Source organism: Kryptolebias marmoratus, linkage group LG24 (genome assembly GCF_001649575.2).
Source record: "Kryptolebias marmoratus isolate JLee-2015 linkage group LG24, ASM164957v2, whole genome shotgun sequence".
Taxonomy (NCBI): Eukaryota; Metazoa; Chordata; class Actinopteri; order Cyprinodontiformes; family Rivulidae; genus Kryptolebias; species Kryptolebias marmoratus.
Window position 1 is genome coordinate 19815654 of NC_051453.1, and position 25330 is coordinate 19840983.

Genomic DNA, 25330 nt, shown 5'->3' on the forward strand with positions numbered 1-25330 from the left:
TTCTAGCTGTCACTTTTATACCTGCTGTGTTTATGACAAATGGCTATATTTAGAGAACAACTGGGATCTGGTGAAACAAAAAATTACTCACACCTGCTCACCTAAATGGATGTGTTTTTGCCAGAATATAAATATCATAATTTTCTTTATGAATATGACCCTGGAGAGACCATGTATCCTCTCTGGCCTGGGTATGCCTTGGGATCCAGGAGGACCTGGTGAGTTGCTGAGAAAAAGATGTCTGGGTTTCCCTTCTAAAACTGTTTCCTCCATGACTCAACCACAGATAAGCAGCAGAAAATGGATGGCTGTATGGATGGATGGATGTATGGATGGATGGATGGATGGATGGATGGATGGATGGATGGATGGATGGATGGATGGATGGATGGATGGATGGATGGATGGATGGATGGATGGATGGATGGATGGATGGGATACTGGAATGCAGCAAATAGCAAAAGCAAATAATGTGTAAAAAAAGGAGCAAAAAGGATGTGCTGCCCAATGTTAGGGAATTTGAGCATGAATGTACCCACATTATTACTGAAGTGGAAAGGATAAATTCAGCTCATTATTTACTCTAAAACTATATTCAAACATTATGCATTTATACATTAATCATGAACAGTTTGTTGTTCCTACATCGTTCTGTTTTCTTTTACCAAACTGTTTTACTAAGTTGTGTTTTAAAGTGATCAGTTATGTATTTTTTGTAAATTTTGATATTGTTTTGTTACACCCACAGGTGACTACGTGGTGATGACAGTTTACTTTGACCTGAGCAGAAGAATGGGCTACTTTACCATCCAGACCTACATCCCCTGTATACTCACCGTGGTTCTCTCCTGGGTGTCTTTCTGGATCAAAAAGGATGCCACTCCAGCCAGAACAGCTTTAGGTACTGAGAGTTTCAATAGAACTGGAAATGTTGATACTTTATTTATAATTTTATTAAATTTTAGACATTTTAATTTGCACATTTTTGTTTTGTTTTGCTCTGAATTTGCTTTGTCTTAATCTAAGTTTACCAACACTGAGTGGAATTTTATTTGCCACCTGAATCATTCATTCTGCTCCTTGTGTTTTGTTATGCTTTTTTGTGTGTGCTCTCTGTTTCTGTGCAGTCCAGTGAAGTTTGTAAAGGTAACTGAATCTGCTTTTTTCTGTGTTTTCAATTATAAAATCATTCATATAGTTATTTGAAATTATGTTTGCCCAGACAAACAACTTTACTTTTTTATAGGATTAAATACTTTGTTGATTAAAGTTTTCACTCAGTTGTTTTGAGGGATAAAAAGGTGCCATTCTCCATCAGCCACCACTCATATCAGTGTCACGTGCTGCCCTGTTTCTGTGCTGGTAACCACTTTGTTTAGTCGTCATTCATACAAAGGTAGAAAGTAAACTTGTGCCTTCAACCTGTAAGCTTTGCACTTGGATCTATTGTAAATCTATTGATCTATTGTACTTAAATCAGAAAGAGAAATTAAGCCAATGAATGAATGCAGACTGATAGAAAAGACATCAGACAGGTTCAGCCAAAGCACAAAATAAAGCCCCCCTTCACACTACCCTGCTGCACTTTCTAAAGTCTACATAACTTGTTAAAACGTGGCTGGATCACAGCAAATTTGGAAAACCTAAAGGCAACAACTGCTACATGCTACATTCTACGTCATGCCATGGTATCACAACCCTACTACCACATATATACCATGTACACTACAGTAGGCTGTTTCCATGACCTCTACATTTGTAGCCTAGGCATGAGGTTAGAATGACCAGACCTGCTTTAAAATCTTATTGACCAACCCACAATGGTAACTGCAGGCCCCATGTTTTGGATGCCCCTGCTCTAAGATGGACCCTGTATGCTGAAACCACAATGACACAATGATAAATGACAAACCACTAGGACCTATCTATGAAGGTTTTGTGCATGGGAGCCTAATGCTTTTTAAATAAACACCTGAAGACTTCTTCAAGACCCTGCAAAGACCATCCATGTTCTGGCTGATGTTTTATGTCATAGCAGGGTTGTCATTCAATGTGAAAGAGGCCTAAGATGCAGTATGTTTATGATTGGTTGAGTCAGCCAAGAGGTACAAATTTTCAATCTCAACTTAAAATCTGAGAGATACTCAACAGTTGTCACATACTTTACTTGCCTAATCTTTTTTATACACATGTTCCTTCATGAATATTTACTGAAAGTTCAGGGCACTGCAGCGTGACACAGTTTTATTCACCTGAGGATGTCTGTGAAGACAAATACTTCTGAGTTTTACCAGCTGTTCACTGCATTGTTTTGAATAAAACCTCTGATTGTGTACCACAACTTCAGCTGAAGAGAGGTAAAGGTCATCACAGAGGCAGGGCAGAGGGTAGGGAAAAGTGTGAGTTGTCCACCTAAAATAGATGTGGCCAGCTTGAACAGGTGAAGAAAATGAAATCATTTATGTTGTTCTATCAATGAGATGCTGAATATTTACAAAAACAAACACAAAAAAACAGGTAACAGTAAGCATCAACTATTTCCAGGTTCCAGGGTTCTTAAGCCCCACCCTTTTCACCTAAACATTAATGAATTTGTTTTCCCAGCATTTTATTTCTGCTTTTGTGTTCGTGGTATCTCAGTTTGGTCTTCATCATTTCTAGCTTCGAGTTGTGCAGCAGGAACACTTTATATTGTTTGCAATGTCATTAATGGTGCTTTACAATCAAACAATCAAAAAAGTAAGACTTTTTATAGCTTTTATGTTCTGGGACACAAATAAAAAAGCATGTAGTAATGTGTATTGTTAAATAATTTGAAATATTAGCCCAAAAACAGAGGGTGGGAGGGTGAATTTAGATGGGAAACTAGAAATTGACATTAAATGTTTCTTGCATGAACTGAATTTTCTGAACAGTCTTTAGAACCACTGCTCAAAGGTTGCAGACATAAAACACACTCCAGAAAACAGCACAAAAAAGAACATCTACAGAAAACAGAGGAAATACCCAGAGAAATACAGTGTCTACAGAAAAATACACACCACACAATTCTAATGGGTCTTAGGGCATAACTGATATAAGTTACTATGATATTAGTTTTTATATTGTTTAGTTTATTTATATTGCTTAGTGTGTTTTAAACAGCTACGTTGTCATGATTTTATTTGGGATCTCTGTTTAGAGAGAGAATTTAGCCTTTTTATTTATTTTTTATAAATCAGACTCATCTAGTGTTTCAAATGAACAGAAAGGCTTGTGAGGTAAACGTCTAACTGCATCCAACAAGCTTCTTTAGGTCTCATCCTTATGATCCTCTGTTGAATTGGTTTAAGCAATGATGAGTTTATGTATTTTGTGTTTTTTCCTTGTAATTTCGTCATGCACTCTTGCTAAAGTAGTAAGAAGTCCTTCTTGAATGTTTCACGTTACTTACATTCACTGTAACCTAAGCTTTAAGTGAACTCAGAACAGAGTTAATGTTCATCATTATGTGTGAGCAGTGCCTGCTGTGAGTTTAAAAATTCTTCTGCTCTTTCAGGTATAACTACAGTTCTGACTATGACCACGCTCAGTACTGTTGCCAGGACATCATTACCCAGAGTGTCTTATGTCACCGCCATGGACCTTTTTGTCACTGTTTGCTTCCTGTTTGTCTTTGCTGCCCTGATGGAGTATGCAACTCTAAATTACTACTCATACAGTGTTCAAAGACCCAGCTGCATGGTACCTAAAAGACTGGTAAGTTAGTTTTGAGTGTGTTAGGTTTTTGTTTCATCAGCAAATGCTCTTTCTGCTGTTAATAGGAGCTCAAAGAAAAATTACAAAAGGTGAATTGATGGGATGCCTTTTTGTAAAGTATTACTGTTGTAAATTTAAGGAGGAACTTTTCCATGAGAGTTTCTTAAACAATTTTTGTTTAAGCAGCGTATGTGGTTCTGAGTTAGGTAGTGCATTGTGCAAGTAGCCTGACTGAACAATACATAAGATTGTGCTCAAATTATTCAAGTAAAGCTGTGATTAGCAATTTTCTAAAAGGTCTAATGTCAAAAATACAATGAGTTGCATTTTGTTTCCTAAAATTTGTAATTCAAAGGATTTTCACTTTTTTTTATAAGTAAAAGATCTAAAAAGAAATACTCAACTAATTAATGTAGTTAAATGGAATAAAATGTTTTAATTAACTCTAAAATATCCATCAATTCATTTTCTATACCTGCTTTTTCTTTTCCTGTTGTGGGGTTACCTATCTCCGGGGGTCACCTCTAAAACATATAAAACTGAAAAGTGGTGTGTGTAAATTTATAACAAAAGATATCCCAAACTCTGAACATCATTTCAGTTCAATTCATATCATGTTTTGAAGTTAAAGATGAACCCAAGAATGCAGATTTTCACAATGAGTCAAAAAGAAACGCTTCAATAATGTTATTTAAAACAAAAGGTTAGCGTGGCAGAAAAGTGGAGTGGAGGAAAACTGAACAGGATTTGGAACCACAAACAGACTGCAGATAAGAGAAGTTAAAGAGGCTGAATAGGCAGGGGCTGGTGAGGTGATTTGAGGCAGCTGGCTTGATGATAACAGGTAGCAGGTGTAAGTGGGCAGGGCAGAACTGAGAAGCAGAAGCTGACTGAGGAAAAGTGCTGAGGAATGGTTGGAAACAGGGAGGCTCTGGAAACAAATGGAACACAAATAAACTACAGAAAATGAACATCAGAGTAAATAATTAGGTGGAAAAAAGTCAATGTAATAACAAACACAGAAAACACATATCATGACAATTCAAGTTATTTATAAACTGCCATTTCACATCAAAAGTCATATCAGGGCACTATGTAAAAAACAAGTTCAAATCATAAACTCAATTCAAATTCAACCCAGATTCAAATCTAATTACAGTCAATTCAGTTTATATTATGATGTCATACATTCATATGCAGTACATTGTAAAATGTAAAATAGTAAAAGTTTTTTATCTAAGGAAGTCAGCTGATTGCATTGAATCTTCACTTCGTTGAATTCCCATCCTGAGCAGCACAGAGGTGACAGTGGAAAGAAACGACTCCCTTTTAACAGTGAAAAACCTCCAGTAGAACCAAGCCCAGGATGATCTGCCATCTCACCGGCTGGGGTTTGAGAGGACAGGAAACAGATACAGACAAATGCAGAAGCATCAGTCCAGAAGGATTGTAAAAACCCAGGTTGATGACAACCATAACTGCATGTAAAAAAACAAAGGAGGCAGGAAAGACAGCAGCTGCGTAAGGACATGTGGACAGTACTGTATGTCCTTCAGCAGTTGATAATTAAATCCAAAATGTTTAGTTTTGCAACTAAAATTTTCTGAAATAGTTTCCCCAAATAAAACAGGATCATTTATTGAAATATGTTAAAGATGAGTTACAGTCAACGTTTTGTACTATAAAACAGCCTGACATGGTTGGTTTAACAATTTTTAGCTTCTGTGCTGCATAATAGTGTGTTGTTGTTTTTTATTTGTGCCCAGAACTATGTCCTGGATGTGAGACCTCCTCCGCACACTGTCATCGCTTTAAACAACTCGATGTACTGGCAGGACTTTGAAGACGCTTGGGTCTACGAGTGTCTGGAAGGAAAAGACTGCAAAAGCTTTTTTTGCTGCTTTGAGGAGTGTAAAGAAGGTGCATGGAGAAAAGGACGTGTCCACATAGATTTACTGGAACTGGATGCGTACTCCCGTGTCTTTTTTCCTACTTCCTTCCTGTTGTTTAACATTGTCTACTGGGTAGGCTATCTCTACCTTTAGTACACCAAACAGACATTTTTGTTTTTAACAGTATGGTGGTACAGTAAAACAATGGATTTCAGACAGCCTAAAGGTACTTCAACGTCAAATAAACTCTCTCTCTTGTGGTAACTGACGCTGGTACTTGAACTAAGAAACATCGTCCAGAAGACAACAGTGATTTCCCTCCTATGCTGTGCATGGATGTGTGAGGTCAGAAAGAACTGGGTGCCGAGGACTTGAAAACAAAGAGTTGTGCTACTTGTCAGACACAAAGATAGTTTATTATTTGGCCCTAAGTCAAATCCAGCTGGTGAAAATCCAAGGACATTTAAACTGTTCATAGTGCCTTCCTATGGAGGGGTGTCTGCAACAACTATCAGGGAAAATTATTTATATATACATACAGATGTATATATATATATGTATACATATAAAAAAATGAGCCTGGCTGACTGATTATGGCTGTTCTAATTCAGAACTTTTAGCTACATTTGTAAAACGACCATTTGTTGGTGCAAACACATAAAGAGTTGTCACATTCTTATTACTTTCAGACATTTAACACTTTTCTTCATTCTTCTTGAAATACTGTTAATGACCTGTGTGGTGTTGGAAATAAACACATTTCCAGGGGAGAAAATGATTAAAATAATGTTTAGGCTGAGATATTAATTTAAGTATTGGCATACTTGTTTTGCATTTTAGTGTGTGATGTCAGCTGTTTGATAGGTTCACAGAGGGTCCAAACTTTATAGATTAGCTGTCTTTGGTACAAAAGACAGTGTGGCAAAGAACAACGACTTTGTATATGTGTTTAGAGTAAAAATGCTTGTTAAAAAACACAAAAGGGTGTTTTATCCAACTCTAGAAAAAAGAAAATCACACCACAATCTAATATAGATAAACCAATTGATCCTTTCCTCATCCTGTTTGTTTGACTGATTTTTGCTGTTATTTTAAAAAGTAATCAGCATCATTTATATGCTCATGCCTCAGCATATAAAGTGAGCTGGCTTATGGGTTGGCAGAACAGTGTTGTTACATTTTACTGGTGTGTCAATTGACTTTCTGAGAAAATGTGTTTTTTATGGCAAGGGTGTTTTTTGTTTGGTTTGGAACTGTATTAGTCAACAAGCATGTCAACAACAACAAAACATTATTCCACAACGAATTCAGGGTGCTTTGAATATTCTGAGCCCCTTACTATCTCTAATATTGAGTATTATCCACCCTACTCTAAGCATCGGCCGAAAGTCTTTCAGTCACTGTTGTAATGTGTATAAATCAGACCCTCCAGGATTTTGCGATGTTAGGATTGCAACTAATTCCGCAAAAATCAAGCAAACCCCGCGAAATCGCAACTTTGTGCAACTTTGCCCAAAACACCGCAACTTTAACCAAAATAACCCCAAATAACTCACGAAGAAGAGATGTGACGTCACATCCTGTTAACATCAGAATACCGGGAGCATGCAGGAGCAGTGACCGAAGCGTAAATGTGCGCAAATGCTTCACATTTGCCCACAAAGATTTCAGCAAAACACCGCAGTGAAGTTAGTTTGAAGTTAGATGTTGGATATTTGCGCTCCGCGGAGTTAGCAGTGTCTAGCTCACGGCTGACTTAGCCGTCCCTAAGTGAACCACCGCGCGTGAGAGAAGGGGCCAGCAGAGAACGGCTGGCCGGCATTAACGCTCCTGTTTCGGGTCAGCTGTGAGCTAGACGCCGCTAACTCCGCGGAGCGCGAATATCCAACGTCCAACTTAAAACTAACTTCACTGCGGTCGCAAACCAGTTTCCTCCCCAGCTGCAGGAGAGTGGTGGGAAGCTGTTTTGCTCGTCTTGCAGTGTAATCATCAAACATAAACGCATCGACAAACACTTTGTGTCTGCAAAACATGTGAGGAGAGCTGCAGACAAGGGACAATCCAGAAATGGTCATGAATGTCAGTTTATAAGCTATCAAAGTTCTCAAATAAAGCACCTTTTGATAATGTCAATGTTTGTTGGTAATTATCTTACAAAACTAGTAAGTATTTTTGGTTTATATATTAAAAGTTATGTTTTTTTATTGATTTTAGTAAAAAAAAATCGCAACTTTTAGGAAAATGCCCCACGAAATCAGCCATTTTAGCCCGCAACAATCGCAAGAAATGCCTGCGAAATCCTGGAGGGACTGATAAATGTTAAACTGTTAGTTATTGACCAAAAACAAACAAAAAATTTACCTTGTAACTGTTGTTGCTCTGATTTCTAAAGATTGACATCCAAATCAGGCATTGAAAAATCCTAATTGATTGACCTATAAGGACCAATGACCGGAGTGAAGATGTATATTTTATTTTCACACTGGATGACACCCCTACTACACAGTCCACAACCTCCTCAACCTTTTAGAACATGGCTGGGTCACAGCCAATTTTGAAAACCTCACTTTTAGGACTCGCCATATAGTATTTTTCCTAACATATCCTGTCATTTGGTTGTTTTCATGAGATTGTCACAATCACAGTCATTGTCTAAGCAAGAGGCCATTCCTGCTTCAGATTCTAAACTACCAACCTGTGCTGATGTATGCAAACCTTGAGTCATGGATACTCTGCCATTGATACACTGACACTACACAATGATAGACTACAACAACTTTGCTAAGAAAGCTTTTGGCATGCTCATTGTGGGCTTATCAAAAGGAATAGGGCACCCACTGCATTCCTTATATGTGCCTGAAGATCTCGCCTAGACCTTGCAAGGGCCATGAGGTTTTTATCAGGTAGCGGAGTTAGAATCCAGTGTGAAGTGCACCTAACCATTATTGCTGAGATGTTTAGGCTTTAAAGTTGGAAATGCCACCTCATCAATAAGTTGTAAATGTCGCAATGTTGTTTTATTTATCAGTTGCATTACCAAATGCTTTTAAGATGCAACACCAAAAGAGCAAAGGTGATTCAAAACATATTTTTCTACATATTTCATGTGTTCATGCCATGTGTTCTCATCGCAGAACAGCCAAGACTCCTAACTCTCCCGATAGTGAAGAGACGGATAATGATGTTCATTTTTTCCAGCTGTTTAACTAATGTCTAAATCGAATCTAATGAATGTTATTTGTACATCACCATAGGCAAAATGCAATGTATTAGGCACACTAATCATTGTTTAGCAGCTGATTTGTTTGCACGCCACAGACAATTGACCATTACCCTGAAGATCTGTAACAGACAGAAAGATTGTTTTAATTTAGCCTCTTTGTATCATCATTTAATTTGCCCGTGTTCTTATTAGATTTTAGTAACCCTTTAATTGTCTTCATGTCACCCAGTCAGCTGTGAAGAACAGCAGAAAGACAGAACCTCAGGGCGGTAAAAACCTCACTTCAACTAAGGTTGCTCTTTTCCACTGGGCAGCAAACTTATGTGCTTTTCTCTTTTCTTTCAGTTCTTTTTTTTCTATCTGTCTTGTCATGTGCCAAAAGGTTCACACGTGTATCGTGTCATTGCTGTCATTGCTTGTTTTTGCCAAAGCAAGTCTGAACAACAAAACGTTGTGTGTGGAAATAACTTATTCCGTGAAATGTAAACAAATAAGAAACAAATAAGATGAATGGTATGCTTTGTATAACAACAACTATTGGATTTTAGAGTAAGTAACCAGAACTTAGGCCTATACTGCCTTCTCAATGTGGCAGAATGAGATCGAATGGTCAGGAACACACTATGCTGGTAGAACTGATGTAAAGGGCTGTGTTACTGTGCCTGCAAACACATTTTATGGTGAATAAAAATAAAAACAGATTTAGGGACTGTGCCTGATCATCCATTGACCATTAAAGAAATCTAAAGATCCACTCAGAAGTTGAAGCAGTAGCAGGACCAGCATTACTTTGTAGGCTGGTTCCAGTATAAGTCTTAAGTCCACCTTCACATAAACAAAGAGGGCATCAGAATTCTTCTTCAGGTGCTGACTCTTGTTTATTTGCATAGTTCTTACCGTACTTATTCATTTTTCTAATATGTTTAGCTGTAATTAGTTTGTTCCCGCTTTTTTCATCCTGGCTCTAATTCCAAAAAAGTAATATGGCAGCTTCCGAAAATCAGATTTCTTGGCTTCAATTCTCAACAATAAAAAAGGTGGGATATTACGTTTAAATTTCCTTAAAATCAGTGTGATCTTCACATATTTTCAATCGCTGCAGTCTTGACAGTTTTGTTCCTTTGACATCTGATAAATTCTTTGTGCAGTCTGCTGTTTGAGGCATTGTCTTGGCCACCATGTGAATGTAAACCTCTCCTTTTAAGGCGAATTTATGACTCGTGTTAGTTGAGTCCTTGTGGATCAGGGTTTGTTTTTTTGGGCAGTCCAGATGGTGAAGTGTTCTGACACCTTTCTGCTTACAGGTTGAAGGACATTTAAGTAAGGTATTCTTTAAGGTGCTTTACTTGGTATTGACTCTTGCAGTATGTGAGGGTAAAACAGTGATTTTAAAAAACACACACATATGTCAGCATGAGCAAAGGTTGTTGCCATTATATGGGATGATGGTTTCATGAACTGTGAGTTGAAATAGGCCACTTTTAGATTATTATTCCCCACAACTTTGTTTAGAAACACAAACACTGGTGATTTCGTTACATTCAAGTGAAAGTGGAAGTTTGACATTGCCACCACAACTCATATTACCCAAGAAAGCATACTGTGGGTGGCACAAAAATATACCAAAGATGGATAAGAACCATTTCAATAGTGTTAATTTCAAGCCCAGTTGAATCGTTAACTTTACTAGACAATTGTTACCACAGCGACAATAACACATGAAGCTAAGACACAGATATGCCATCAAAATAATGGAAAGGATGCGCACACTTCTTTGCATATTATTGTTTTCAGGCTGTTTTGTTTGCATGAAACAGCTGACTGAATGATAGAAAGCATACAAAATAAAAATGAAATTGAGGAGAGAGGAAGGAGACTAGATTATTCATCTATGCTGTCTAAGTCTGTGACATGGCCCGCGTGATATATGACGGAGGTCATCTCCTTAACCAATATACTGCAGCAACATTACTGTTTAATCTGTAACAGGACATCAAGATGAATCAGAATTGTCTAAAATCAAAATGTCAAAGCTTTACAAGAATCAAACATCAGAGTCAGCAGAAAAGACTTCCGGTGCATGTCCTGTTTAAATCAAGACAGAACTAGTAGAACATCGACTGAAGTGAATATCATGTTATATCAGAGACACTCCACGTAAAACTGCTCATTAGATGAAAACAGGAAGACTGGCCAGCTGGAGCAGCAGCAGAAAATGTGGAAAATTGTTTTTAGAAGACTTTATGGTCATCAAAAGTGACAGGAATGCACTCATATAGGGTTGTGGCACAAAACAATATTTCTTTAAAAGATCAAATATATGCTATGATGAGCAAGTTAAGATTTTACTGCCCAAAATAAAAAAAAGTTGGATGAACTGGCAGTTTTGCAGGATGTGTTTTTAGCCATCCCGACCACTTTGTGTGCTTCGGTTGTTTTCAAAAGCCTAATTTCCACCGTCTCATCATATTTGCTGTTTGTTTTCCAAACTGTTTCTCCAAATGGACACAGCACACATTTCAGTTTTAACTTTCCAGACAATGGGAAAGCAAAGAGTGTGATTCAAGCTGGGATTTGATCCCAGGCCAGTATTTGCTTCGGGCTGAAGCAGATGAATCCGCTCTGGGCGCCGTGTCATCTGTGAGCCAAGGATGGCCAGGACTTATGCAGATCAGGGTCGTCTGTGAGACTGAGCCAGTGACAGACAGGACACCAAACCGTCTGTAACCAATGTGCTTTGCAAACCTCCTGCAAACAAAAGATGTAGATTCTTGTGATTCTGAGTGTTTTGTTGCTTAAATTGACAGAATCTTCAAAGTATTAGTGTCGTTTTGGTTACTTGAAGTACAATAAACCAAGTGCAAACATTGCACTCTATCGAAGCCACATTCAGTACTTATTGTTGGAATAAAAAGCCAAAGACATTTTTCTTCAGTTTACTGTCAAGCTAAAATCATCCCAGAGGGACTTGTTGTGTTCAAGGGAATTTTTTTTTCCATGTATTAGATGCAGTGCTGTGAGGTGGTGTTTGTATGGAAACTATGGGGAAATAAATGTAAGTAGCCTAGACGTGTTTGAAAGTGGATGGTACCATTTACCTATTCATTCATTGTTTTTTCATTTGTAGCACAAATCTTGCTACAAATGAGTAACTCTGATACTGTGTACAACTTTTGTTAAAGAACAAGCGTTTAGTTTGCTCTTAAAAGGGAGTTTAGATCAAAGCCCAAAATGAGCAAACCTGCTATGATTATTTTTGATGTGATTTTCTTGTGATCACGAGTTACCAGTTCAACAAGCTAGTTTTATCTTGTTAACTCAAGGAAATAAGCTTTGTTACATCAATAATACAAAATGTTGTTAAAAACGTTTTTTTTTAAAAATAATGAGACAACTGAAATAATTTGTAGCTACCGCAAGAAAACTACCATTTCTAAAGCTTGTATTTCACTGGGCTGTGATTGACAATGGCATTTGCAAGTGAGTTTCCAAAATTTGTCTAAAGGTTCATAAGTGTTTTAAATTTCACACAACCTCAATCGTCTGTCCATATTATTTTGAACATAAATGTAAAAAAGTCACAGCCCACTGAGTGTCTGGCTTAAACTAAAATAAATAAACATATTCAAGCAGTTATCTCAAGAAAACCTGCTCCTTCATCTTGAGAAAATGAGATTAAAAAAATAATTATTATAATTTTAGTTTGGAAAAAACAAGCTCAGTTATCTGAAGAATATCATAGTCATTTCTGAATCAGTCCCTGTATTTTTTTCAACTAAGAAATTTTTAAAAATGAGTTTGTTTTTTCAAAATCACAATTAATAAAGGGTGCTATATTATTTAGAAATCAAGACAGTCAAACACGATTATCTAGGGATGAAACTAAATCCTTGTCTTTCAAATTTTTCTACATTTGTCTTTTATGTACCTTTCTGTGTACAATACACAAACTTGTTCTTGCTTGTTGTTTCCATATTTGTGGCTCCATTGTGACACACGGTCAAGATCTTATATTCGGTCAAGTTGTGATTGTACTCCTCAGCAGTGAGATGGAGTTTTTCATATTGTTCTTTTTGTTTCAGCTTCTACAAGTCATATCCAATAATCCTGCTGTTTTTATGTTACTTTTTATATCTGGAATATCCCTACTGAGAACAAGAAAATATGGAATAAAGTTTTTTTTGGATAAACCTCATTTAGGCTATCATTTACAAGTTTACATTTAAACTTTTGTAGATGTTTTTAGTTTTTTAGAATGTTTACATCCTGTGACAGAAAAAGCAGGGACGGCCAGTTCTTATAGGTGCTTTTCATCAAACCAATGCAGTCCTGTTGTGAAAGGAAATATCAAAGGTGAGAAACATGTTTTGTATTCTGCCTTAAATTGAAACAAAGTGTTCCAGCGCCTGCCTTTCAATTCAATTGTACATGTCTGAAATCCAATAAAGCCTTTCTAGAAGAACAGAAAAGGAACACAATTGGCTTTGGCTTTGAAAACACCCATAAATATTGAAAAAACTGCATTTACCTTTTTCTCTGCAGGTCTCAGCACCATATTTTATAATTACAGAGGTCATCAACGTGGCTCAAAATGATTGTTTGCTGTAATAAATGGTCAGTTAACCTAAACTGTTATGTATTTAATGACCAAAAGCTGAATAATTTGTAGGTAAAATGTAGGAGGTAAAAGTCAAAACGTTTACAGTATGTGCAATAGTTAAGAGTAGGTTTAAATCTGCATTTACTGTTATTGCTTTCAGGCATTATTAAACAGATTATATACACTGCTCATGTTGCTGCACTGAGCAAAACACAGACCCCCCTAATCTTGGGGAAGTGTAGATTTGTCCCCCCCAATAATTCATTGAAGGAAACTGTATTTAAACAACATAAATATAAAATGGCAAAAAAGAGAGAAATCCGCCATTAATCCAAGAAAAAAAAGGAATTTTTGCCTTCCCCTCCTACCTTCCCTGTTGGCAAATGGTTTAGTCCAATATGTAGGAGGAATAACAGCAGCGCTGGTAACGGACACAGGCTCTGGCTGAGCCGCTTGAGGTGGGAAGCGAACTGTGTGTCACTCACTGCTGCACACAGTACTAACTTCCAGTAAGTAACTACTTAAAAAATAGGTGTGAGACATTTTATTTGCTCCTACTTCTGAGGAGGATGAAACATATTAGCAAAGCGAATCAGACTCTAGTTTTTTGTTCTCATTACTTCGGTTAAGTCATGATAAACTAGCTATGAAGCTATTTTTTATTTACTTGGTATATTGTGGCTATCTTAATAGCTAATTTTGATTTACGTGGTGTAACACAGCAGTTTATCAGATTCCAGCATTTTAGTTGAAGCAAGTTGGCAAATATCTCAACCATATTTAGCTCCCTAAGAGTTTGAAACATGGGGGGGGGCTGAGCTTTGCAAGTGCCTGACTCGCAACGTGTACAGGAGCTGAAGGAGAGGAGAGACAGAGCAGGGCAGCTGACGGTAGATAGAGAAAAGAAAGAAGCTGCCTTTATCTAACAACTTAAACGTACAGCCTTTTAAAATAACAAAACAAAATGTGAATATTTTTCTAGAAAAGCCTTGGTTCTTTGAGTATTAAGCTTAAGTGATGAAACCCACCTACTTCCAGGTTAATTAGTTATATCTCTTTATACACAGCTTCCAGAATGTTATTTTGTTTGTAAAATTTTTAATAAATGTCTTAATTCATAAGAAAATTACTGTCTGCCAGGTCTCTGGCAGCCTTCGTAAAAATAACAATTAAATACTGTTTCCATTACATTTCACTGTAACTTTGCCGACCCCCCTGCGCCCCAAAATTGCTCTTAAGAAATTTTCTTGTTTATTGTCCCCCCCAATAATGAGATGGGATTTACACCCTCGACCTCTACCCATTTCTGTTCATGTAAGCCATGTATGTTTTAGCAGACCATAGATTGTTTAATGGAGGTATTACATCTTTTTTTAAAAAAGTAAGTACCTTTATAATTGTAATTTTGCCGAGTTCTCCACAATTTACCCGATCTCAATAGCTCTTGTCTGTCTGCTGTGATACTAGATCTCATTTTGTATATTAACACCTTAAAGCCACCTAAAGGTATCATCGTCAGATTGAAAAAAATACAGGTGGAGTAAGAGCAAAGGCCTCCAAAGTCAAATGTCAAGGTGTAAACTTTGTAAATGCGCAAATAAATCCTCCTCTGACACCTTAAAAGACGAAGATACCCAGATAACAACAAAGAGGGAAACAAACTGATCAAATTCACCAAGATGCCGTGATCATCTTAATGAACTATGTTGTGAAAGTATTAATGTCCGAGACCACATTCACACATGAGTAAAATACTGTGGATTGATTTAAAGTCTTTCTCTCAATGTGAACAGAAAGTGCTATAGCATCTCAATCAGGCACAACAGTTAGTCTCCCTCCTTCAACAAAAAGGAACTAAAAGGTTTTGTAAGACATATTCAAGTCCAATAAAATACCTGATCACTGAAACTCTTGTAAACATTTTAGTAACATTTTTTTGTGCTTACAAAGCTGTAATACCCACACCCTTCTGATTTTTATAGTTGAATACAGCAGAGGAATCAAATAATCTGTTCCATTTTTCAGATTTACAGCTAAAAAGTAGAACTACATTGAGTTCATAGAAAGAATGTAGTTGTTGTTTTCCTGTTTTTTTAATGGCTTCACATTGATCAATATTGTCCGTTCTTCTTCCCTGCTTCTCCAGTCACTCATTTTCTGTTTGGTGTCTTGCCCTCAATTTCTTTCTGAGAAAAAAAATACTGCCAACATCTCTTGAATCTTAATGCCGCAATGTGACATTTAGGTCAGAATCTTTTTTTTTTTCCAGAGTTAAATGAGAAAATTAATACAGTTTTTGTGTCCATGCATTAACTATGAAACTGGAGTGCCAGGAATAGATGAGTTTAGCATAAAAATTAGAGACAAGAGAAAACTGCAAACCATCAGGAGTTACTGTTTCAAAAATAATTTCTTTAATTGCTTACCAAAATCAGAATTTTGTGCCATAAGAAGGGGTAGTTTAAAATAAATGGTAAACAGCTTTAATTATGTAATGGTTTTATAGTCTTGCAGGGTTTTGGTGAGCTCTTCTTGCTCATATTAATAACACAGTGTGCTCTGAGCATCCACAACACTTTCACAGTAGGTTGTGATAATTTATTATTGTGACTGCAACGTACCGGGATCTTAAATGGAGCATGGGGGGTCGCACGCACCAAAGTGGCTTGCTTTTAAAGAGTTTGAAGCAGGACTTGCCATGCTGGCCTCATGCCTAGGCTACAATGCCTCCATGTCCATGCCAGACTAGCTTCAAGTAACTTCAGTGCTCTTAGTAACAAGGCTGCTGTGTGTATTGAGCCCCACCTTCGCATTTGATACAGCATAGGATCGCACCATGCTCACACCAGTGGATGAGAAAAGAAGAACAATGGACCTGGTGAAGGGCTCTGCACAGAAAACTTCTTCACCTGCATCCCTCGATGCTGGTGATGGTATTTTCTCCTCCACGGCAAGGCGGAAACTGACACTGGAGGCCTAGAAACCTACTGCTTATGTACATATAGGAAATTCTACAGATTGTGTCAAGTTCAATGAAACAACTAAGAGAAGACGTGATGCCTATGGTGATGGCATCATAACGGCATAGCATGAACTTCCAAAGTGTAGCTGCACCCTGATGTGGTTTGAGAAAGTTATGCCAGCCTGGGGCCCAGGGTGTGATGCAATTGTATATGGAAGTACACTTGTAGGAACATGCTGCTGACAGAGTGTAGTGGGGCTTTCAACTATGTTGGTAGGTGAAAAGAGCAGTGAAAATCCTTTTTGCTGTGTACTGAGAGTGAACATGCATCATGGCTACTTTCACACTGAAGGTTTTCCAAATTTGCTGCAATCCACCCACGTTCTAAAAGGTCATGTAAGTCATCAAGAGCATAGCAGGTCTTCATCCAGTGAAGGAGGCGTAAGAGAAGAATTGGATTCATTCATTTCATAACAGTTCATGTGACTGGATGATTTATCTTCCTAACACTTATATGTTCAGCAATGCAAGTTTTTAATGCTCTGTCCACAAGGACAAATGATAAAGTACCCTTCTGACTTAGTTTGACATATAACACCTTTTGTAGGTGCAATATCTCTTTGCCTGTGCGAGGCTGTTTAAAGCTATGGAAACAACATGCACTGTTACTCTAATTGTCATTTAAGCTTCTCCAGGCATCAAAATACCTGCAGTTGGTAGTTTGACAAGGAAAGTAAATGTGAATGTACTTGATGATCAATCAAATTTGTATTTCTCTTATCAACTACCATAAGACTTAAGTTAACCATTGCATTTTGCAGGAACTACTTTAAAACCCTATCTGGAACTGAAAATCATACTTTGTTTAACATACCATATGATTTGTTAGTTGTAAAGAACATTACAATTTCCTTTCGGAAATACAATTACATCGGCTTAGCATGAACACATAAAAACAACTTTACTGTCTAGTTTTCTATTTATGTCCTACCTGTAGATAAACTAACATGAGATTGACTGAATGATTCCTGACCACAAAATGTGACCAAAACAGTTGCAGAAAGTTAAACCCTGTATGACTCGTGACTCAACACTCACACCCTTTGTCTCTTTCATCAAACACACAATGCAAAGATAAGAAATCCAATTAAGTCAAATCCATGCAGTCGTATTTCCCATCATTTTGTTCATGTCTATAAACAATAAGCCATCAAGAGTTTAATACATTTCTGTCATAGATATGCAAATGTCCTGTTATTAGGGGGCAGAGCAGTACAAAGCAAGTGAGTTCTGATCAGCAGTGATCACAACTGCAGTCCAACCACAAAGAGACACTGCAGCATTTACTCTGAAACATGTTGTCAGTTGCTTTAAATGAATATAAAAGGCCTTTAATGGTTCTTGTATGAATGGCAGTGACAGATAATTATCACAAATAACTTCAGTAAGTTTCTTGGTGAAGTCTCCTGCTTCATAGATCGTAGTTTTTGGCTCTAGGCCAAAGATTCCTCATGTGATATGTCTGATTGCATCTTCCTGCTTGGTTAAACTAAATAATCCATTGAAGCAGCAGCTTTAACATTTGGATGGAAAGATTACCTGCAGTGTCTTGACCCTCCGTAGTACTCAGCTTCATGCTGTGCTCAGTCACTGCTCCTGGCAGTCCTCTGAAGAACCTGAAGACTCTTTCTGTTTTGAAGGGTTTCATTGCATTCATCACATAGACACTGTTTTCACAGACCACAGTCATAACTGAGCAGTTTTTTTTACTCTCGTCATCCTGAAATAAAATGAAACTTTGAATAATCTGTGATTATGTCATGTAAATCAATGTGCAATACTATTAAAGTTAGGTCTGTCATCTTATCTTTCAAGCTAATAATGGAGAATGAATTAAAGAAACTAAAAAAGGCTGCAGCTTTGCAATTTCCTGTCATTTCACAAGCCTAATTCTATAATAACGTTAGCCCTGTCAGATATGCTCAATTCTGTTTTTAGGGTGCTAATAAATGAAACCACAATTGTAATTTAGTCACATTTGAACCTTTTTTGACATAATGCTGTTGGACACCTGCAGTTGTCTGTTTTCAAAGCAGCCAAGGGTCAAATGGACTTCATTCTGCATCGTCGAAACATAAAAACAGTAAAGTTAAAGTAAAATGGGAGTTTTATTCTCGTTGAATTTTATTGCCCATTCACACATTTTTATAGTTTCACTCACACACTGATAACCATAAGAGGGGCTAATGTATCTGCCACCTGATGCAATACACTTAGCACATATTGTGCTCACTGAGGCCTGAATTCACTAACAGACAAGTAATGTTTACTTGCCTTTAAATTAGGTATATTAAGCATGTAACTAGATTTTAATTTTTTTGAAAGCTGATATTGTTCTCCACTTTACCAAAATGTTAAACAAGTTGTTTAAATATTGCTTGGCAGTGATTCACTTCTCTTTATTGGAAATGGTATGGAGGAGTTATCCCTGTTAGCCCATTTATACCAGTTGTCTCTGGTTTTACGATCAAAATACAAAATCATACATTTATAGAACAGTGCTGAAGATAGTGCTTCAGATTCAGAGGTTAACGAATACAACCCAAAGTTATCTCCCAGGTAAGGCGCCCTCAGCCCCGCTGCAGACAGATCCCAGGGGCGCACAGCAAACACCCCATGGACCAGGATGGACACCAAGGGCATATATTTGAATTTAATAAGAGTGTCATGGTGGTGCAGTAGTTAAAACTGTCGCCTCACAGCAAGAAGGTTGCAGGTTCGCCTCTTGGCCTTTCTGTGTGGAGTTTATATTTTCTGTCTGTGTAAGCATGAGTTTTCTCTGGGTATTCTTCAAACACAAACTAAAACCATGCATGTTAGGTTTATTGGTGACTCTATATCGTCCCTAGGTGTGAGTGAGAGTGTCAATTGTTGTTTGCCTCATTTGTCTCTATGTGTCTCTGTGATGGTCTTGCGACCTGTCCAGGGTGTCCCCCGCCTTTCGCACAGTGACTGCAGGAGATAGGTACCAGCTTCCTGCGACCCAGAAAGGAGAAACTGGTAACGAAAATGGATGGATGGATGAACTTATAAAGAAAAAATGAGAGGATGCAATAGTTACTGAAAAATCACAAAAAATATGCCACTACTTGGGCTCCGTGCTTGGGGGGCCGCTGGGTGTCTGTGGCTCCGATGTTCGTTGTGCCGTCCGAATGTCCTGGGTGTGGATCTGTGGGCCCTCACACTTACTACCAAATATTCTTAAGGAGAAACCTTATAGACATACAGGTATCTAGATTCAGGTGTCTGTCAGATACACTCTCAGTTGGGCTGTGGTTGTTACTAAATACCTTGTTGTATTACTTTGTACTGTGTACTTTCCATTGAATTTATAATTGTTTTTATATACTGCATATGCTGTTTGTTCTTGTGGATTCTGTTTTGTTTTCTATTTTCGCAGGTCTCAAGGCAGATTTCAAGGATCTCTATGCTTATTTTGTCTTTCTCTCCTCTACTTCTACTCTACTTTTTTTTATTCTCTCTCGTCTTGTGTCCATTACAATTGAAATAATTCCAAAGCAATTTCTAATAAAGTTTTAAAAAAGTCACTAATTGATTTTCAAAGGCCATCCTCAACATATACTGACAATCTGTTCATGAAGTTTTAAGGCCTTCCTCTGACTTCATCTATTAAGACCTGAAGTTCACTTTTGTGTCTGTTGTGTTAGTAATTGACATCATATTTAGATCGTGCACCGAGGACAGGCCACAGAGTTTCACTCAGCTTTATAGAAATAAAAACTTTCTGAGGAATTGCAAAGAACAAAAACTCTTACATCCACAGTCCTGATCGCAGCATCATGAATCACACCGGAGCTTGTTCAGCACCTTGTGACTTCCAGGAGAGCTGTGCTTTCTAAGAATAGCTGGAAATGCACTGATATACATGCACTGCTGAACGTGTTCATTTATTTTCCCATATAATCTCTTCTAAAGTAGGTGGCTATTTTGGTCATGTTTTTTTCAGTGAATGTTAATCTAAATACAACAAATACAATCTATCATTTCACCCATATTCTGTTTTAAGGAGCTTTTTGCAGTTTTACTTGCTGTGCTAACTTTATTGAAAGCACTTGTGTGAAGTCAACACTAGGTCTGATCAAAGACAAAAAATGTTTATTTGGCTCTTTACTGCATTACTTTGTGTAGAATCAAACTTAAAAAAAACTCTTTAAAGTAAATCCTCCTAAGCTTCCTAGCTGCACTTCTTAATTACAGAAGGCAAGACACATTTAATCCTTTCTTGATGAATAGGAGCATTAGCTGTGGATAGAGAAAACTTCTTAGAGAAAATTAAATGATTTTTTTCATTGAACCACTCATTAATTGGTTCATGCAATGGACATAAGTGTCAAAACACAACCTGTTCAGTGGTAAACAGCTGTGTGTGGTCAGATTTCCCTAACAAGGTTCCTACATTTGTGACTGATAATTGATTATCTAAAACCTGACATGTGGAATTATGTGCTTTTGTGATGTAGTCATCACTGATTTATTTAAAATTAATTGTTTGTGTCACATTTCCATTTTTATTATCATAAAGTAGCACTGTAACAATAATCAGTCACAGCAAATTATGTCTATTAATCAATTTTGTTCCAATTATCCATGATCAGGTTGCAGAGGTAACAGGTCAAAGAGGGAAATCAAGACCTCCATCTCCCTAGGAATCCCAAGATGTTCCCAGGCCACAGAAGACTATTAAGAAAGTTCTGGGTCTGCTCCCGTGCCTCCTCTCAGTAGGAAACATCCTACCAGAAGGCATCCTAATCAGATGTTTGAACTACATCCATCCATCCATTTTTTTTATCTGCTTCTCCTGTCACGAGGAGCTGGTGCTTATCTCCAGCAGTCACTATGTGAGAGGCAGGGTCCACCCTGGACACATCGCAAGTCCATTACAGAGACACATAGAGACAAAGAGAACAAACCCTAAAGGGGCATTTTAGAGTTACCAATTAACCAGGTTTTTGGTCTGTGTTTGAGGAAACTGGAGTACCCAGAGTAAACCCACGGAGAAAATATGCATATTCCACACAGAAAGGCCCAGGCTGGGACAAAATCCTGCGACCTTCTTGCTAGGGGGCAGCAGCTCTAACCACTGCTGTGTCATGCCACCCTGCTCGAACTACAATCCCTAGAAAATATTATGAAACCACCATTGTTGGAGGAAGTTCTTTCAATTGTTTAATTTTGTATACAATTTTTTTTAAATCACAGAAAACTATAATTTTTCAAAATTCCAACCTCCTTGCATTAAAAATAATTTTAAAAGAAAGAAATGTATTTGTTGTAGTCAGTCATTTGCTTTTTTAGATCAAGTAGAGGAAAAATGCAATTTGTAATTTGCAGCTCTAAAACAAACACCTGCATCAGATTAAATCTGCTAATTAGTCTTTAGTTAAAAAAAAAAGAGTCTCACACCTTGAAGAGCTGCTGAATGAAGCACCTTGACATGGATCATGGCTCCAACACCAGAGGTGTCAGCTGAAACAAAGAAGAGGTTTATAAAAAGTCTTCAAGTAGGTAAAGCATCAAAGAATGTTGCAAAAGATGTTGGTTGTTCCCAGTCAGCTGAGTTTAAAATCTGGATCTAGTACAAAAAAAAGGAAGTTTGTTATAGGTAACCTGCTCTTCTGTATTAAACGGTGTTAACTGAGGTGGGTCAGGCGTCTGATTAGGAGGCCTTCACCTGCACTTGGAAGTATTTTGGGTATCGCCTTTTGGGATGAGACCTCAGGTCAGGCCCAGAACCTGATGAGAGAAATTATTTATCCAATATGGCCTGGGAACTCCTTGGGATCATACAGGAGGAGCAGGAAAGTGTTGCTGGGATGTCTAAGTATCCCTGCTTGACTTAGATAAGTAGTTGGAAATTGATGAAAGTGCGGATGAGCTTAGATAAAGAAGAAAATCTATGAAGTGAAATTTAAATTCTTTTTCCTGACCTTGAATTTGCATAGTATAAAGCAGACAGAATGGAAAAGTGATAATGTTTGATTAGCAAAAATATACTAAATATCTGAGCATTTATAAATCTTGGTGCGTTAAACCACAAGTTGACTAAACTTTAAATAAAGAAAGATTAAGTTGTGAGAGTTGTGGGAGAACCACCATCTATTTGTGACAAAAAAATACAATGAATGAACATCATCCTTGAATGGCTCACAAACGCTGGCAATCAGAACACCATTATTTCTGTTTGGACCATAAAACTCTGACGCTGTGTAACCACAAGTTGTTGACCATTAGTTCAGCCTGCTTTGTTTTCCTAATGTGCAAACTATTCAGGCCACTATGACAGAAGTGGTATGTGTTATTGTGAGGAAACAGTCTGACCAGTAAACTGGCACCGTTTTGTTGTGAATTTGTGGTTCACTTAAGATTTTTGGCAAAAGGAACCTTTTAGTTCCTCTAAGGCTGAGATGGTTTGCCTACCCTTCACGATAGATAGATTTTATTTATTCACCCATTTTATGTGTCAGATCACAAGAGCTGAGGGCTAAATCTGTTCATTCCAGGGAGCTTTCATCATACCCATTACTATCAAATAGACAAAATTTGCTTTTTTTAAGATTGTGTGTAAATATAAAATTTATCCAAAACAAAATCAACAAACAAACAATAAATCAACACAACAAAATATAATTACTACTGAGAATTTGAGAAACATTCAGAATTTTGGCTTCAAGTAATAACTTGTAATATATACTCTTATCTTAACCTAATTTAAATAGTTTGCATCACAATGATTTAACAAGAATAACACTCTGGAGGCGAGAATTAACCTTTATGGAAAGACGTAGATTATAACTTTATCTAAAACATGAGAATCTTTTGAACAGGATGTTCAGAATTAGGATCTAAGTTTAAGGTTTTACACCTGCAATTATTTGGCCAATTTGACTACTTTGATAAGTATTTTCATTTTGAAATTTAAGTCAGAAGAATGTTAATAATTCTGCCAGAATGTCAGATGAGTGTTTTGTCACTTATGTTAGTTTTCGGGAGTTGATAATGAAGCCAATCACGAATCCCTTCCTAGAAATTATCACACAGAGTTAAATCAAATCCAGAGACATGACATACTTTATTGTTCATGTTGATCTGTGTCTGAAAGGTTTATTTATCAAACATAGATGGTGTTCAGGTGGTTGACCTGTACAGTAAATACAGAAAACACTTTGCCTTGACAAATTAAAAGAATTGTATCTGTTCAGTGTACAGCAAATATTTTATAATCACTATTACTACAGTAAATTTAACTCATCTCAATCAGTGATTGCTTACAGTGCTGTAAAAACTGCAACTGTTTTCCTGAATCATCTATACTTATTTTGCTTTTTTGATTTAGGAATCCATCAGAGAAATAGACATAAGTTGTTATAAAATCCCTTTCACTGGGTGTGTCTTTTCAAATATTGTCATATGTTTGTTAATCCCAATGAAGCCATAGCACCATATACACAATTATGAAGTGTATTCATTTTGAGTCAAAAAAAGCAACCCTTTTCAGAATAAAGATTTTGTTCAAAGCGCCTATAAATCTGATCCCTGATGGCCCACACTTCACAAAGATATTTTCCCATCCTTTTAAAAGATAGATGTGGGTACAGTGCTTCTTGTACTGTTTATAATCTGATCAATCAGTCTTGTGCTACATTAACAGTGGTCACATGAACACAGAGCGCTGTGTATTACACATTCCACCCCAATCCGATGTGGGTGGCCAGCAGGTAACATGTGGCAATCATGCATGTCATCACCATCATGGGGAATCCCAACCTGTGAGAAGACAGCAAATGGCTAATTAATTGTTAAACAAAATGGGTGACTTGATTATTTGAGCAAAATGTTGCAAAAGTGCTCATCTTAATTCTATCTTCAGGTACAAAGTGTGAGAGGAAGTGGCTTTGGTGAGATATAAGATCTTTCTTAATCAACTTATGACTGGTCTTGTTCCAGCTTCAACTTCCAGGTTCTGATCAGAGGTCTAGACACACTATACAGTCTATGGTCAAGGTAGGCTTTCCCTTTAAGAAAACTGCATTATGGGTAACATGGTAGTAATATTGACATTTTGAAAAATTTGATGTAACTGAGGAATGTGTCCAGAAAGAAGTGATTAAATAACCCATACATAAATGAGTTTATGAAAAGCTACAGGCCTGGTAAGAATGACTCCAATTAAAGTCAATGTTTCTGGAAATTCAATTTACAGTAAATTATAAAATCACTTATATAAGCTTAAATATTGGTACTTTATCAAATTCCAGCTTGCTTGGGCATGTTATAGGTGTTGTGTTCTGATGAAGATTGACAGAATAAACAGAACAGTCAATAGTTGAGACTGATTTCATTTGCAATTTTCAGCCTCTATGTGAGGATCTGGGTTTTGGTTCCGCCCTCTGGGCGGCGCCACTAATTATTGTTCCGCAGGTGTTCCTCATACCACTGATGAGACCAGCCAGGATTTAAGCAGCAGACGGTGATCAGATCTTCGCTGGAGCATCGAAGCTACTGGGTTGGATTCTCCGCCTCAGCGTCTAACCTGAACTCTAGCTCCTAGTGTTAACCATGTTCTTTGTTGTTGCCTGTGTCCTAGGTTTTTCTTGCCACGCCACGATTACGGATATTAAGGATCACTTACCTGGAACCACGCTCCTACTTACCTTGCTGGATCTAATTCGTCACTCTTGGAACACCTGGAATTTTCTCCTCCTCTCATCGGCGCTGCATTCACCCTCTGGATCTGTAAGCGAACAAAGAGACATTATAACCACTTCCTTGTTGCCGTGTGGATCAAGACCTGTACCCGAGACTCACCTAGCTCTCCTTCTCTTGCAGACCACTCC

General features: G+C 37.4%; 2 protein-coding genes across 4 annotated transcripts in view; one reads left to right on the forward strand and one right to left on the reverse strand.

Annotated features, from left to right (window-relative positions):
• Positions 1 to 7297, forward strand: part of LOC108240175 (gamma-aminobutyric acid type A receptor subunit gamma3) — a 52422-nt gene extending 45125 nt beyond the window's left edge. The window contains exons 7-9 of the mRNA XM_037974045.1: positions 749 to 901; positions 3539 to 3738; positions 5505 to 7297. Of these exons, the coding sequence (XP_037829973.1) occupies positions 749 to 901; positions 3539 to 3738; positions 5505 to 5783 (632 nt within the window). The 3' untranslated portion in view covers positions 5784 to 7297. The remainder of the gene's footprint in view (positions 1 to 748; positions 902 to 3538; positions 3739 to 5504) is intronic.
• Positions 7298 to 23558: 16261 nt separating this feature from the next.
• Positions 23559 to 25330, reverse strand: part of oca2 (oculocutaneous albinism II) — a 59160-nt gene continuing 57388 nt past the window's right edge. For all 3 annotated transcript variants that reach the window (XM_017423384.3, XM_025007515.2, XM_025007516.2), the window contains exon 24: positions 23559 to 24260. In XM_017423384.3, coding sequence (XP_017278873.1) covers positions 24173 to 24260 — 88 coding nt within the window. In that variant the 3' untranslated portion in view covers positions 23559 to 24172. The remainder of the gene's footprint in view (positions 24261 to 25330) is intronic.